The 16,214-nt window shown below is 42.9% G+C and overlaps 1 protein-coding gene across 2 annotated transcripts in view; it reads right to left on the reverse strand.

Annotated features, from left to right (window-relative positions):
* The window catches only part of cdh4 (cadherin 4, type 1, R-cadherin (retinal)), a 196,035-nt gene that overhangs the window by 35,353 nt on the left and 144,468 nt on the right, over positions 1 to 16,214 (reverse strand). For both annotated transcript variants that reach the window (XM_076751779.1, XM_076751769.1), the window contains exons 6-7: positions 11,416 to 11,571; positions 5,164 to 5,308 (exon numbers count right to left, since the gene is read on the reverse strand). In XM_076751779.1, coding sequence (XP_076607894.1) covers positions 5,164 to 5,308; positions 11,416 to 11,571 — 301 coding nt within the window. The remainder of the gene's footprint in view (positions 1 to 5,163; positions 5,309 to 11,415; positions 11,572 to 16,214) is intronic.

Raw genomic sequence — 16,214 nt, forward strand, 5'->3', positions numbered from 1 at the left:
CAAGAGAGAAAGTCTCTCAAATTTCTCTGCAACTGCTTGGAAACTCGTCAGGAGAGAGAGAGAGGGAGACAGAGAGAGAGAGAGAGAGAGAGAGAGACCCCTGCCCCCCCCCTTGGGAGGGCAAATTGACTGTGAGAGAAGGCACTCAGCTGCTGGTTTTGATCTTGCTCTCTCATTTCCGACGGCCTTTTTGAGGAAGACGGTCCATAAAAGGGAACAACTTGCTGTCAGAGTCAGGAGGGAAGGGGGAGGGAAGGAGGACGACAGAACATCACAGGGCAGATGATCTGAGTACACTGCTGCCTCAGAACACTGGAGCTTTCTGAGGGAGTCACGCCATGTTGATTTTATCTGAGGCCACTTAACACAGAGCATGTACTGCCTCATGTCACAGTCTTGAAGATTTCATACAAATTCCGATCATTTTTGGTGATCTTGAAAAGGCAGAGGTTTTTTTTTATGTGCGTACTCTAGGTTAGCCCGAGCTCATAGCTCCAGAGCCAAAAGCCACAAGCGATTTTTTTCTGATACTATATGAGGAGAACAACCAAAAGAACCTATTTGCACACAGGTTTAGCAGGTTTCCCAGGATAATCCTCCGCAGTTTCAGATTGAATTCCATTTATTCCTCATTAACAAGAGCTGACTGTGATCAGATAGCTCATTTCGTCATGTACTGTTACGTTTGATTACCTGCACAAATTAAATTCTATTAGTCAAAGGTTCAGTGGGTGCAGAGTGGGGGACCCATTGGCAGAGGGTGACAAATGAAGGCATTTCAAACTGATCCTGGCTGACGGTTTGATCGGATCTCTCCCTACATAACATCTGGTGGCCATGATAAGGGTGGTTCCCTGTAGGTCTCCCTTTCTGATGGCTTTCATGCAGCGCAAGATGTAAAGATGTGTTGTAATGCCTCAGAGAACCTCTGATAGCTGGTGATATCTGGGGCTGTGGATACAGAATGTGATACTACTGCAGCTTTGCACATACAACCCCACCCCGGGGTTGTATATATCAAAGAATTTTAAATGAAATGTTTCTATATACTTGGATTTATTCATTGTGCGCACTTTAGATGAAGAGCACACATTCCTTCGAGCAGAGGTTTATTCGATTCATTGGTGTGGTGGAGAACTATGCAATGAACTTTTCTACTTGTCATGCATCGCTGCTCATCTTTCTGCTGAGACAGTGCCGATAAATATTCTAAATATTCCCTCAATTAAGTTTCTATTGGGATGACAGAGCATGAGCACTGAATTGGTTGCAAAGTCATCAGCACATGAATATATTAGAAATATTTTACACATGCTGTATTAATTTGGACAGTTTCACACTTTTTACTGACATTATGGTGGAATTTAATCTTTTAACCTTTTTCTCGTGCTTAAAGAAATTCCATTTAACACTAGCGGTATCTAACACTCTCCATGGAGATAGTTTCCTTTTCTTGCCAAGGTTTTTGAGATCTCCGCTGCTGAGACTTCTCTCCACACCCATACAAGTGAAGAGAATGTCAGCATCAAGAGGTCAGTCAAAGAATATCTTTGTAATTGCTTGTTGGTTTTTGATTTTATGGCAGAAGTTTCACGATAGCCACAGATACTGCATTGCTTATTACCCTGAAATTTTGTACAAAATGTGATAGAACTGAAAGCTTGTGAAAAATTGATTTTGATGTTTTGTTTAGTTTTTTTTTTTTTAATACAATTGAGTTGTCTGGGTCCCGATGGGCTCATGCAGTGAATGGAAATAATAACTGGCAAAGCCCACCACAGTGTGAGTGTAACTATATTGTGTCCTGGATCATTATGTGATAATAGATCTGAATATTCTTTGATGTTTCACCACTGTTTAAACCCGCTGTGGGCAGCGGGAGAGAACGGAGATATTCCAGCAGCATCGCAGGACACCCTGCCCTGAGCAGCGCCTGTCAGCTGCAGTGATAGGTTTCAACACACCACCCGCTGCCAGGACGGCAAAAGAGTGTGTCACCTGGAGTAACCCCTCAGGGTTTTCCATGGTCATCTTTCGATTCCACAGAATGATCTGAGCCACATGCAAATGCTGTGATCTGTGAGGCTCAGTGCAAGTGCCAGCTTTCTGCACCTTATTGATCTGTTGGCTCTTTTGGTAACCACTTAAAATTTCAGAATATCGTGTGATATGAAAGTTCAGTTTAAAGGATTTGGAGGAATAAATTTCTATCATAAGAAGAAGCCAGGTGAAGTGCTAATGAGCTGAGGTGCTCTTTAGGATGGACAAAGGTGAAAGAGGGAAGAAACTCCAGACAATCTGAGGAGCTCCCAAGCCGAGAAAGGGAACTAGTTCTGCCTCAGATTCCTCTTTATTTTACCTCAGATAGCTCTTTCATTGGATCTTAATATTTTACTTGTTGCTTTAGGTTTTGTGATTCAGTAGAGCAGAGTTCCTGCTGTGTAAAGAAAGGTGCACTCAATATAGGTTTGACAAAGTTGATATAAATAAATGCACATGACCTCATGACCTATCTTGCACTTGGTTGTGTTTCCTGTTCTCTATCTGAAGACTTCAGCCAAGACGTCTGTGGCACTTAACTTGAGGTCTAAACTGGGTCCATTATTAGTGAGTGAAAGATTTAACCGGCGGAGGATATATTAAAGGCTTAAATGGGGCAGAAAAGTATAAAATGTCTCCTTGAACCAACACTGAAGATGAATCCCACTCATTCTTGTTTTCTTCGACTAAACAGGCAATTAGGCCAGCAAGACTTTGCAGCCTATTTTCTTAATTAAAATTAATCAATTCAGAGACCAAAGACTTAGCAAAGGAAGACAAAAAGCACTGCGCTCCACACAAAATATGCTTTTTTTGACACCAAACTCTCAACACCTGACATTTTGTGCTCCACAAACAACTGTTTCTTGTGATAGCTTAATGAAGAGCACAGCAATTATGCAGTACAGTGTAATATATTTCTGTTAATTGGTATCACAGATTTCATTCTGTTCAAAACAAAATTTAATTCAAAGACTTTTGTCATTGCATGCTCTCATTTTAAACTAAGCCGAGAGTATCAGCGTGAAAAAATGAAGAAAGTAGCTTTTGGAATGTCTGGCTGCCCTCGCTAATTAGGAGCTCTGTATATAGACCCATGCTCCACTGAGGAGTAACCAGTACTCTCTCTCTCTCTCTCTCTCTCTCTCACACACACACACACACACACACACACACACACACACACACACACACGCACACACACAGTCAATCCCATACTTGCTCATCCATACACACACGTACAGACACACAACATGCTTTTCTATATTGTTTACAAATCCCCCAGAGATTAAACTTTGCAGCAGAACAATATCTGAATGCTGTGAAGACAAACATGGGTCCTCAGGGTCTGATTGTTAGAACAAGAGTTCTTCCAGTCGAGACATGAAAGCTACTTGCACATTCTGCTCTCGTCTCTGGCTTCGCATTGACCACAACTCTGTACCCTGATTCTGAGGAAAGGTCTACATCTCTCCATGCTCTGCAGAATCTGATAATGATGCATCCAGCCAAGATACTGTAACAAATATCTCATGAACTTGCCCTCAGCTGAACCAACCGAAAAGTGCAAGAGTCCCGGCAAATTCACACCTCAAATTGTTGGTCGGCCATACAAGTCTAAGTTTATTCAAGGACACCTCAAGTAAGACTGAAACATCTCTGAAGGGCCCTCTGAAGGTGGACAAGAATAGACTCAAATGGTTAAAAAAGTTAAAGAAATAAAAAGCTGTGCATTACAGTAACTGTAAATTAATCATTCATTAATGTATCTGTTAATATTTTAAACTAATCCAATAAATCAGCTGAAAGCACAGCTTCAAATGGATTATTGTATTAATCATCTTCTGCAGAGGACAGCACAGACGCTATGAAAGTGCAAGAACAAGTGATGATTTTCTTTGCATCCATTTAAATTGTTACATTACATAATTTTACTTTTACAATTAACTGATTATAAACTTGCATTTTCCGACTTTCATAATGACCAATCAGAACTGAACAAAAAGTACAGTTGAGCTCAAATCATTGTCTAACAAAAGGTGACAGCACTGTTCACGTCCTCTGCAGTTACAATGCCAGCTCTGTTGTTGAGCTTGTATGTTGTGGAGCCCTGAATTTAATATGTGCACAGGTGCATATAACAAACTCTTACATCTATATATAGATATAGATATAGATATATATAAATGCATATTTCTGCAATATGTTTGAAATTTTTTTTTCTGTGAATATTCTTGAAGTAAAACTTTGTGGAAAAAGTTTGACCTCTTCCAGTCAAAAAAGGTTGGGAACCGCTGCACTACGGCACAGTGGCTATTTATTTGATTCTTTCGGACTCAGACTCACAGTGTCAAATACTGGGGAATTACTTCAGTTTTCACTTTCACCTTTGTAACAATGAAAATGGCAGGAACACCATCCAAGCGTTGTGTGTATAGTGTGCTGTATGTTTCTGGCTGAGATAAATTGGCCTGATGAATTAGCTGTCAGCAAAAATAAGTCTGGGGAAAGAATGTGATAAAAGTTGAAATGATTCAACAGTACTAACAGTCATGTAGGAAGCTGCCATGGCTACACCGTGGCTTTCTCTGCAAGGGCAATTAGTTTAGATCAATACAGTCAACACAAATGATTTGTCCAGTATACATAATAGGTACTTGACAATCAGTATAATGTTGACTTTGCAACTAAGCTGCTAACCAATAAACTAGACTGCTTGAACAGAAAATGAATGATAGAGAGTTGTACTTGAAAGGGGTTTGCTGTTTAGGTGTAATGTATCGTAATGTCAATCATGAATGTAATAGCAACTAAGCTTGAGTTTGCTGTGACTGTGTGTGATAATTATGCACATGGAAAGGAGCGGAAGCTTTCAGCATTAAAGGACCAGACATACAAATCACAGCCCAATCACTTTGTGCCAGACATCTAGTTTTTCCAGGGAGCTCCTTGTTGCCATGCGATGCTCTAAAAATTAGCTTTAACTTTCTTCAAAGAGCAAAGCTATGATGGCGAACAACATGCAAGCTTTGCTTTGATGTGGTGCACACTTTTCAAATGAACCTGCACCCACACCTGTGTTACCATGCAGCTGCATCTACGATGAGCAGAAGTGACTCTTACCTGGTTTGGACCCTTCGGCCACAGAGCCGTTGTACACCTGGTTCTGAAACTCAGGCCTGTTGTCGTTCATGTCGATCACATAGATGTACAGATCGATTGGATTCTCCACCTGGTTGCCATTCATGTCTACTGCGTGGGCTCGCAGCTGTGAAAACACACACAAAGAAAGACGGGATCATTAGCAGTCAACACCGAATGTGAGCTTCAATGAATATTCCAAATGTTGCTCAGCTGATGACAGGCTGCTGGCTTGATTGATCTGAAACTCTGCAGAGTGCGTGGACTGGAACAAACTCAGCACACAGCACAACTTTGACTTTGTTAATTGGCAACTTCATTGAACTGGCAAATGCTCTGTTTCTGTCTGCCAACGGGGGCATGAGTATCCTGTTGGCATCATGGCATGGACCACAACAACACAGAAAGGGGCAAAGCAGTGAAATGTTCCAGACACACAAACAACACCTATTTTGTTGTTAGCACAGCCAGAGGCCAAAAGAATATCAGAGAGGTGTTGCTGTTCAAGCTGTGGCTCCTCTTTGTTTGGGAGAGAATGTTTGTCTTGGTTTGGGTTGACAATGTCAGCCATTTGGACGGATGTCTGTGACTGATGAGCTGTTCCTTGACAATTCACAGCGTGAGAAAAGAGAGAGCAAAGAGGGAGAGAATGCACAAAAAAGCGACGCAGGGAAAAGAAGAATGAGACGGGAAGGAGAGGAGGAGAGTGACTGAGCCTTGTGCAAGTAAACGAGAGATGAAAACACAAAGAGGCAGTGTGGGGGTGTGGGGGCTTGAACAGGGAGGACTGACAAAAGCAATCATCATCTACAGTGGGATGTCTTAATCTCTACCGCTGCTGTTACTCCCCACCAATCCCCTCTAATGATATCTAACATAACGCAAAGCTTTGTAATAGCCCTGGAACCAAACCGGCACTGTTCCCTGTGACTTACATTACTCTCATTCAATTGCCTAGAAACTCATATCCTCTGCAGAAATGTTATTCAATCAAAACTTGGCTTGGAAAGAGGAGAGGGGCTCTCATCCTGGCTAAAACTGACACGCTGGCAGCAAAATATTTTGTCTGCCACAACACAGTTGAGGAGGATCTGCCTGCCAGACTATTTACAGGAAGTCGTGATGTATTGTGGGGGTGACATAAAAGATTGAATGGCGGCACCTGCCTTCACCGAAACACAACTAATCATGTCGGCTTTTGTGCCTGCCTGTCAAGGATGTATCAAAACACATCAAAACACGTGCTCGCTTGAGCATTCACGCGAGCATCCGAACAGCAGTTCAGACACGTTTACGCACATTAACACGGACATTGACACAAGAGCCCGGATACACACTGGGGAGATGCACACAGCCAATCAAAGGAGCCCTCTTTAGCCACTTAATGATCCTGAAGATGGTAGTTTTCCATTGGCTGAAGCACAGCAAACAAACATGGAGAGGAGACCCAACAAACAAACAAACCCAATCTGTTTTCTCAGCTGTGAACACTGTGCGCTGAGGGATGTGTGAGTGTGGTGTGTGTGACTGCTTCAGTGCATGGCTGTGCACGTGTGTGTGTGAATGACTGATAATGATTGTGTTTTTCTGTCTTTGTGGTGAACTGTATTTTTGGGTGTGTGTGTTTTGTCCTTTCTGCCTGTTTTTGTGTGTAGGTTTCTGCATAGGTTCTTATATTTCCATATGTGTATCATTATATTCACTTGTGTGTGTGTTTGTGCGCTCGATGGAGGAATTGGAAATGTGATCTGAGGGCCTGGAGGAGTGTGTGTGCTGCACGGACGGCAAACGAATGTGTGTGAACACATCGGTGCTCTGCAGGATGAGCTTTAGTAGGCTGGACCAGCCACAGAAGAGAAATACCGTTAGCACGTGGCCCGTTGCTCTCCTTACCCAATATGTAGCCATAATTGCACGGTACTTCCAGAGGTACTTGACAATCTTATACTTTATGTGGTACTTTTTCCTGTCTCTCCTAAAATATTGCTGCTTATCCAAACTCCCTATTTTTGTAATACTATGGACACTTTTGAAACAAGCTGCTGCAAGAAATTTGGGGGTTAAATGTGCAGATCGAGCAGACATGCTCCTATAAATATCATATTTTTCAGTCATGCTAGTAGCGCTGGCCCACACTGAAATATCATGGATTTCCATGAAATTTCTCAAAATTATTCAAGGTCACTAGATGTCACGGCCACATGATGCCGCAGTATTTTCCCTTGTGTTTATGTGTTTTCCTTTTCCCCTTATCTTTCTCTCTGTGCCTGTGGGTGTGGTGTTTGTGTGGCACTCGCTGTCTCACTGCTGGCTCCTGGGTTGTGGTCAACCATGTCTTTTGTGCTTTGGAAGGTTCCTGAGTGAGTGAAACTGAGTGAAATGACCTGGAAGTATCTAAGCAGCAGCGATCAAAAGAGCTCAGATTCTTTAAATGCTAAGGAAAGGTGCTTCAGTGCTTCCTTTCTTATCTCCTTTAGCATATGATACACTGGACCCTTTATGAAAGGAAAGGAGATAATGCTCTCTCACACTTCCTTGCCAAAACAACATTTGAGGCGACCATGGTAGACCCACAGCAATGACATCCGTCGTTCCACAATTATATACAACCCAAAGTCGAAAAAGTTGGGCTGCTGTGAAAAACATGAATAAAACAGAATGTGATAATTTTCCAAACCTTTTTTGACATATACTCAATTAAAAAAAGTACAAAGACAATAGTTTTAATGTTTTACCTCATCAATTCCATAGATTTTTGTAAATATCTGCTTATTCTGAATTTGATGCAGCAACATGTTTCAAACAAGTTGGGACAGGAGCGACTAAAGGCTGGGAAAGTTGTGGAATGCTCCAAAAACACCTGTTTGGAACATTCCACAGGTAAACAGGTTGATTGGTAAAAAGTCTTTGGGAAAAGACATAGGAAGTCATTTTTTTTTTTTTACTGTTCGACCACACCCCTGGATCTCTTCTCAACCCGCACACCTGCCCTCCATCAGCTCATCACCGTCCAGTATTTCCACCCTGGCACCTCTCCCACATGTTGTCAGACTGTTGTCACAGCTACAGTGGAAATCACAAGTTTCATGCTGCTCTAGTTTCATTATTTGCTTCTTTCTGTTTGTTTCCAAGCGTGTCAATAACTATGTTTTCCCTTGTGCCTTGGCATCATTCCTCATCTGCCTGCTAAACTGCCTGCCTGCTTGCCCACTAACCCTCAGGCTACTCCAGCCTGCCCACGCCATCCACCCTCACTCATCCACCCTCTGCCGTTTATTCAACCTCTCCATTCCAACTCATCCCTGCAAGTCTTATATTAAACCTTCTTAACCTCGCTGTACCCCTGTGTCCTGCATTTGGGTCCACCCTGTAACACTGTAACACTAGAAGATAAATTCGAATGACTTTCACTATTCATAACTTTTCCTCTAGTGCCACCAGGAGGTCACAGTTGTCACCTATTCTGTGAAATATCTCAACGTCTACTGGATGGACTGGTGCAGCATTTTGAAGGATACATCATCCCCAAACCATGTTTCCTAATGACTTCGATTCACCTTTCATCTAGAGCCATCATCAGGCCAAATGTGTCCAGTACTTTGCTTTAGGACCAAATACCAGCAGATCTAATGAATCCCATTGACCTCAGCTGTACTTTGCTTTTGCTGCTGCTACTTACCAAATGTTGGCATGCTAAACTAATATTTTATAAATGGCAAACACATGTGCTAAACATCAGCATGTTGTCATTCTCATTGTGAGCATGTTAGCATACTGACATTAACATGTAGCTCAGAACACTACTGTGCCTATGTAAGGTAACTGGCTACACTCTTGGTCTTGTTTAATAATCAATAAAATGTTTCCTATATTCTCAAATTTAGCAAGTAATACATTTAATGGTGTTAAATCAAGCCAATTTTATCTACATAGCCCAATATGACAAATGGGCTTTATACCCTTTACAATATACATTAGAACACTATCTCTCCTTAGACCGTCCATCCCGTTAAGGAAAAGCTCCCCCAAAAACTCTTTAATGCAAAAAATGGAAGAAACATCAGGAGGAGCCACAGAGGTGGGATCCCTCTCCCAAGATGGAGTGTACAGAATAGACAGCTACCAGAAGTACGGTATGGAAAATCAGAATGACAAAATTATAAATTCATTGGAAACATAGATGAAGTATATAGATCTGGGACGATGAAGAGCAGCTTCCAGACACACCTGATCCACATGACTTCATCTGCAAATGAACACAAATGTCCCAACAGCATCAGCACAGCAGTATAATACACACATACAAACACTCACACACAAGTGGATGCATTCACACAAACAAATCTGAAAACAAAAAAAAAATCACAGATGTTCATGCATTTGCTCATTTCCTCCTTGTGCCCTGCTGACTCACTGCAGATCTGTCTGACAAAACCAAAGCTCAAGCTAACACCCACTCTCCTTACCTCACAGATCACTTCCCCCTGGTGCTAGTCTGTCAAAAACAGCCGCCTCGTCTCTCTTTTCACTTGAACCCAAAACTAACAAGCAAAGTTTGGCCTGCAAGAGCACAGCAGTGCTGGGAACTTCATGTCAAGTTGAAAGAAAGTAAGCAATGGACTAAATTTCCCCTGGGTCAAACACTGGCTACATTCTCCTACAATAAATCATACATCACATCACAAGCAGCATGGGTCCTCGGGAGTCTAAACAGGAACCACAGTCAACTTGAAGTGCCCTCAACCTAACATGCTGTTTTCACTATAGGCATTGTCAAATAAGAACTGTTTACTGAGTGGCTGTCCTTTCCCAGGGACCAATAACCTGGTTGCTTTATTGATCCCAATTTGCTGGTTGAGTGTAAGAGTAGGCATGGAGGGGCACGAAACACATGAGCAGCAGTGTCCAGAGCCTGAATGCAGCGAGTAAAGTAACAAGAGGCTCATCTAAAACTAAATGGAACACACACACACACACACACACACACAGAAGTACGATATAAAACAATCAAGAAGACAAGCATCTAGAGCTTTGTGTTTGTTTATAGTCACTGCACGTACTGTGTGTGTGTGTGTGTGTGTGTGTGTGTGTGTGTGCGCGCGCGCATTGGTGTTTAGAATGTGTGCATGCTGCTGAGAGTGTGCGCTGATAGAGACGCTGAAGGGATCCACTCTCCTTTATTCTTCCTCGGAGACAGCAGCATGCTTTTGAATTAGCTCTATCGGCAGTGTAGCCATCTATCACGCTGACAGGCACGTGGGCGTTGTGAGTCTGACACCAGCGCTCACCTCGAGTGGAGCTGTTAGTCCTTGCTGATTTAAATTGAAACCTGTAATGTGCGTATATGAACCAATGGCCTAACGTTAACACAAGTCTCCCTTGTGGTCTGCATATTTAATTCACGCATTCCCGAAGCTGTTTAACCCTCGGTTCCAGAGGGGCCAATCATGAAGTCAAACCTCCTATGTGTGTGTGTGTGTGTGTGTCTGTGTGTGTGTTTGTGTGTGTGTGTTTGCATGTGGAATCCTGTGGGCCACATTCAGGCTAGCAGTACAGCTGTCAGCTTGCATCTTTGAACAACACAGCTGGAGAGCGCACAAGCTGAGTGTGTAACAATGAGCGAGGGTGGTGAAGTAAAACAGGGCGGCAGGAAACGGAGGAAAAGAAAGTACAGGAAGTGAGAAGAGATGGGAAAAAGGAAGACCTGACTGCTTATGGTATGAACACACATCATATATCAATCAGCTATCAATACACACACACACACATACACACACACCTTTGCAGGCGCACAGACACGTACGCACACACTTGAAGGTGCACCTGCTCATTAGCTCTGATGGAAAGAACAAAGACAACAGTTTTCCTGCACTCCACCTCGCCTCTGTCTCCTTCCCTCCGTTCTATCCAACCAGCGCTGCTCTGTGCAGCTAAACCTCAATCTAAATGACAGCTGAAGTGGCTGCGTGTTTTGCAGAGGCATTCATCATTTCATTTCTGGCTTTGGCATCAATGGAGTGACTGGTGTGAAGGCTCTGTGCAGCAGCTAACAGTGCAGGAGCTTCTCTGAACGCACTCCAGCTTGTGACAGCATCGGTGTTAGAATTAAAGGTAGATGGGGAAGCGAAAAGGTGAGGCACATTTCCACAGGGATAATTGGGAGATAATGAGACAGACGTAAATAGAGCTAGAGGGGAAACAGAAACAGACAAGACAGACTCATTTCTTCCTTACATGGAAGGAGGCTCGCTCCTCTCTGTCCAGGGGTTGGGTGACAAACATGTTGCCGCTAATGGGGTCAATGTTGTAGATCCCGCTCGGGGGCTGATCAGCGCCTGCTCCTGTGATGCTGTAACGGATGCCAACGTCCTTGTCCTGATCTGAGCGGATCTGTGGACAGAATCAGAGAAACAAGTTCAACAGAGAGGAAAATCTGGGTTTTAGTCCTGGCTTTTCAGGCTTGCCCTGCACTTGCAGCCGACAGCACAAAATGTTCCGAGCACAGTGACATAAATTGTCATTTTGTCATAAAACCAAAAGTTTGTGAGGAGACAGAGTATGTGGTATGCCTGACAGATAGATTACATTTCCACTGGGAGCTTGCTTTTGCGCGAACGCTTTGAACCTACAGCCTGAGTGGGAAATAGATCCACTGTCAGAATATTTTGTCTGACCTGTTGAGTTCTTGGTTTTCTTTACCTTCATGGCAGCTTCTTCGCAGACCTTGAACACGTCTCAAAAGACTTTTTTTCTTTCTTTATTTAGGCTTAATGCCTGAATGAAGCGAAAATGATTCATGCCATTATTCTCAGCTACCTGGCTTAATATCTCCATGTGCCAGTTCCACCTTTAACACGTTGGCTGTTATTTCACACACAATTCAAAATGTGACATTTAAGGGGTGATATATTTTACTTTGAACAAGTTTCGGTATGAGTGCTTCTGCAGCCACAGCAATAAAAACATCAATAGTTTTGCTCAGCACCTTGCTGACTTCAAAGATGAAAGAAGATGCAGCATTTCTTCCTGTGGCATTGATTTTCAATGGACTTCAAGGATTCTACTGTCTAACCACAGAATGCGGCAATGTTAATGTGACATTACTTCAATCGGTGGGTCTGAAAGTGTTACCATTACTAAGTTGGCATACAAAGGTGGTCACCTCTGAACCCTCAGAACAGTTATTATTCTGTCATTTATTTAACCCCCGTGGCATTTTATATTTGTAGTATTTAAATGAATTGTTTGACATTATTGAAAATCCGTTTTTATCTCAAAATGTAATCAAATTTCAGATTTGCTTTGTAGCCCAAAGTTAAATGAGAGGCTTGATACCACTCTCATGTCTGTATGCTAAACATGAAGCTACAGCCAGCAGCCAGTTAGCTTAGCTTGGCACAAAGACAGGAAACCAGCACCTCAAAAGCTAAGCCAAGAAACAGCACAGTACATAAGCCTGCATGAAACCACAGATTTCCACCTTTTTTTTTTTTTTTTTTTACAGATTTAACAAAAGATATATAACATGTTGCTTTGTGAGTTTTAGAGGTTTGTTACCTTTACAGGTTTGCCATGCTATGCTAAACTGCTGCTGCTGGTGGTAGCTTCATATTTACTGACGGTCTCTTCCAACTCTGGGCAAGTAAAGCAAATAAGCTCATTTCCCAAGAAACCATTCCTCTAACTTCTAAATAATTTAGCACAGTATTGTGTTATTGTGTCTTTATTGGCAGTTTAGACCAAATCAGCACAGACAGGCTCAGTCACCTGAGGACAAACAGTGCTCACAGACATGTTGTTCATGCAAATGATGTGACCCTAAAGTTAAGTGATCACTTGATTCTAGTCCAACTCATTTGAATGCTACAGTATTACAGTATTTTTTATCACATGCAGAAAGGAGACTCACACTCCAATAACACACACATCAAGACAAATTAATAGTGTATTACAATTTGTGTCATGTAATTACTGCACACCAGCACTAATGCATTCAGTCAGCAACAACAAAGAACCCTGCTTACCACATGTTTAGAATACACCACATAAAAACTTGAGGACATAATCCAGACTGGATCAATTTCAGGTCAATGTCTTTGTTAAATCTGAAACATTTTGAGGGGTCTAAGGACGTAAAATTACACCTGATCGAACCCCAAGTTGGGAACCACAGTCTTAAACAAACTACAGTCCAAGCCAGCATACATACTACACCCGAAATTTGATCACTGTGCTTTTGTTCAGGAATTACACACAGGAATCATTTAATCAGATAACAGTGGTTGATGACTCCTTACACCCAGTTCTATGGATTGATTTTAAGGATTCATGCCTCCTGGACCAGTCTGATATATCTTTAAATGTCAAATATCTTCATACCATTTTTTCTCTGACCTCACCCTCTGGCTCTGAACACTGCGTTGACTGGTTTTTATTGGAACCGAACCATCACTATGGTTACAAGTCAGAGGGAATAATCAGAGTCAAATGGAGAAAAAGGAAGGCTTGGCCCTTTTTTTCTCTCTATCTTCCTCTTCCCCTCCTATGCAATTTTCCTGGTCTGCGGGGTTGCACATCATGCATGAAAATGAAATTACTTCATCCGTTCAGCGGTGACGGCAGCGTCTGCATAAAACATCTCTCTGTTTGAACATGATACCCTCTCTCTTAATTTCCAACGTGGTCCTCCCACACCCACGGTGTAGCACTCCACTGCGAGCTTTCAGAGACACAATTTTCATTTCCTGAGCTCACCTCGCACAAGATCCATACGTACACCCTGCAGGTTCAGTGTGATGTACAGTATTGTGTAACCCCTGTCAATCAGTGCACACAGGCTGTTCTCCTTATACATGTAATCACTGTGGCGTGACAATGATACTGTAAAACAAATTACATTTATTATTCATGACGCCCACCATCTGCCAATCAAAGCGGGATGAAATCATGGCATAAATAATAACATAATTTGATCATTCACCCTCATCATCAGTGTCATCTGTTTGGATAACAGATAGATAATGTGGAGCAGAACAGACAGATTATGCATTTCAGTAACGAGAACGTGCCTGAGAAATCCTCTGTCTTATTTATGAAGGAGACAAACATGTTGAGGCCTCACTGTTCAAAACAACAAGAAATGAACTGAGGCGCACCACAGAGAGTCCCATCTGCTCGAGTTGCAGGAGCATGCAAGAAAAAAAAAAAAAAGAAGAAGAAGCTTGTAGCCATGTATGTGTGTGTAGTGGAGTGTTTGACAGGTAAGAGATTCTCTGTGTGCACACCAAAGCGTGGATCAAGAGGACCAGCTCAGTTCAATAATTCACAGGGCCGTCGTGTGGGAAACGCACATATGAAATTTTCACCTGCCACGGGTCTGTGCTTCTTCATCCAGACGTGTGCACGGTTGCAGTTGTCTGAGCGTGTGTGTCTCACTTCACTGGAATTTCAAAGCAGAACGTGTGTAGTTGGCACATTTGTGTAATAGCCCCAAGAGGAGACAAAGGAGCTCTTACACGTCACATGGCCTCTGTTTCCACGCCTGCTTAAAATTCCACATTAAGGCCACCTGAGACCAGATGTCACATTTGCCGGTGTCTCTTAATGAAGAGTCTTTATATCAATAAATTGAATAAATGAAGAAGCATGGCTTCTCGGAGTCCTGGGAATCCCATGAGTGACAACTGCTCAATTGAGCCATTTGAATGGAATGCTAATGATGAAAGCTGGGATTTCTATCCTCCTCTCCCTCCCTGTCTCTCTCTCTATCTATCGCTATCTTTCATTGTCTCTCTTACTTCAGTACCTCCTGGTAGATAGAATGGCTACTAATCACACTAGAAATAGCAGAGGGAGGCAGATGTGAGGGACTTAACTGGCTGTCTGTCTCTGTCAGATCAGACCAGACATCAGATAACTGACCTATTTGTAGCTCTTTGAGAGTGATTTCCTTGATTAGTGACAACTGCTGGGATCCTGTGGGACAAGCTATCAGCGTGAGAAGAAAGATGGAGAGGGGTGGAGGCAGAGAGACACGGGGAGCGAAAGCAGCGGGGAGCTGGGGAAAATTAGATGAAGAATTAGTGTTCTGTTAAACTCCTCGGGGTGGCGCAAGGCACACAAACAGATACAGAAGAAGGAAAGGAACGGAAAGCAGTACTTTTCCATTTACTGAGCATAGCGGCTGGCTGCCTAATTAGCGCACTATGAAGCTTCAGTCTGTCCAAATCTCCTTGATCCAACTCTGTATGATCACCCTATCTGCATAAATAGTTTGATGCCTACATAAACAGCCACTAAATTGGTGTTTATTTGATGGTAGTCTGTGTTTCATCCATTCACTCCGTGTCTGACTTACTGTAGTTGTAGCGTTACTGCAGAAGGAACAAAGCAGCATTCTGCTATGCAAAAGGACAAGCATATGTGGAGCTGTAGTTCTTTGCCTGGCACTATTTTGCTTCGAGGAAACAACAATCATTCAACCAGGAAGTCATTAAAGGACAGCGTGCTGCAGGCACCCACGGGATCATGAAGGGTTACTGTGTGCTATGGGCTAATGTCACACAATAATGGGAATCTGTGGTTTACACTCTTTGATAGCCTCTTTTATGTCTTGTCCACGCTTAATGGTTCAGGACTGTGTTGTAGTCCTTTTGGCTTCACACACACACACACACACACACACACACACACACACACACACACACACACACACACACACACACACACACACACACACACACACCTCTCTCTCTCTCTCTCTCTCTCTCTCTCTCTCTCTTTATTTTATAGCCCTTTATGGGCTTAAGCTTGGTTTAGGCTTCTGCGTCGCGGCGACGCCGTACCTACGCCGTCGACGCAGACCCCTACGCGGACCCTACGCCGTAGCCTGACGCGCACCTCCAAAAAATCCTGACTACGCGTCGCGTCGACGCGTAGTGACGTGAACGTCGAGGACTGTGATTGGTCCGTTCAGAACGTAATTTTCGGTTCAGTCGCAGCCCTATGGTCGCAGCACAACAACACCGCCAATT

This window comes from Chaetodon auriga, chromosome 2, assembly GCF_051107435.1.
Source record: "Chaetodon auriga isolate fChaAug3 chromosome 2, fChaAug3.hap1, whole genome shotgun sequence".
In the NCBI taxonomy this organism is placed as follows: Eukaryota; Metazoa; Chordata; class Actinopteri; order Chaetodontiformes; family Chaetodontidae; genus Chaetodon; species Chaetodon auriga.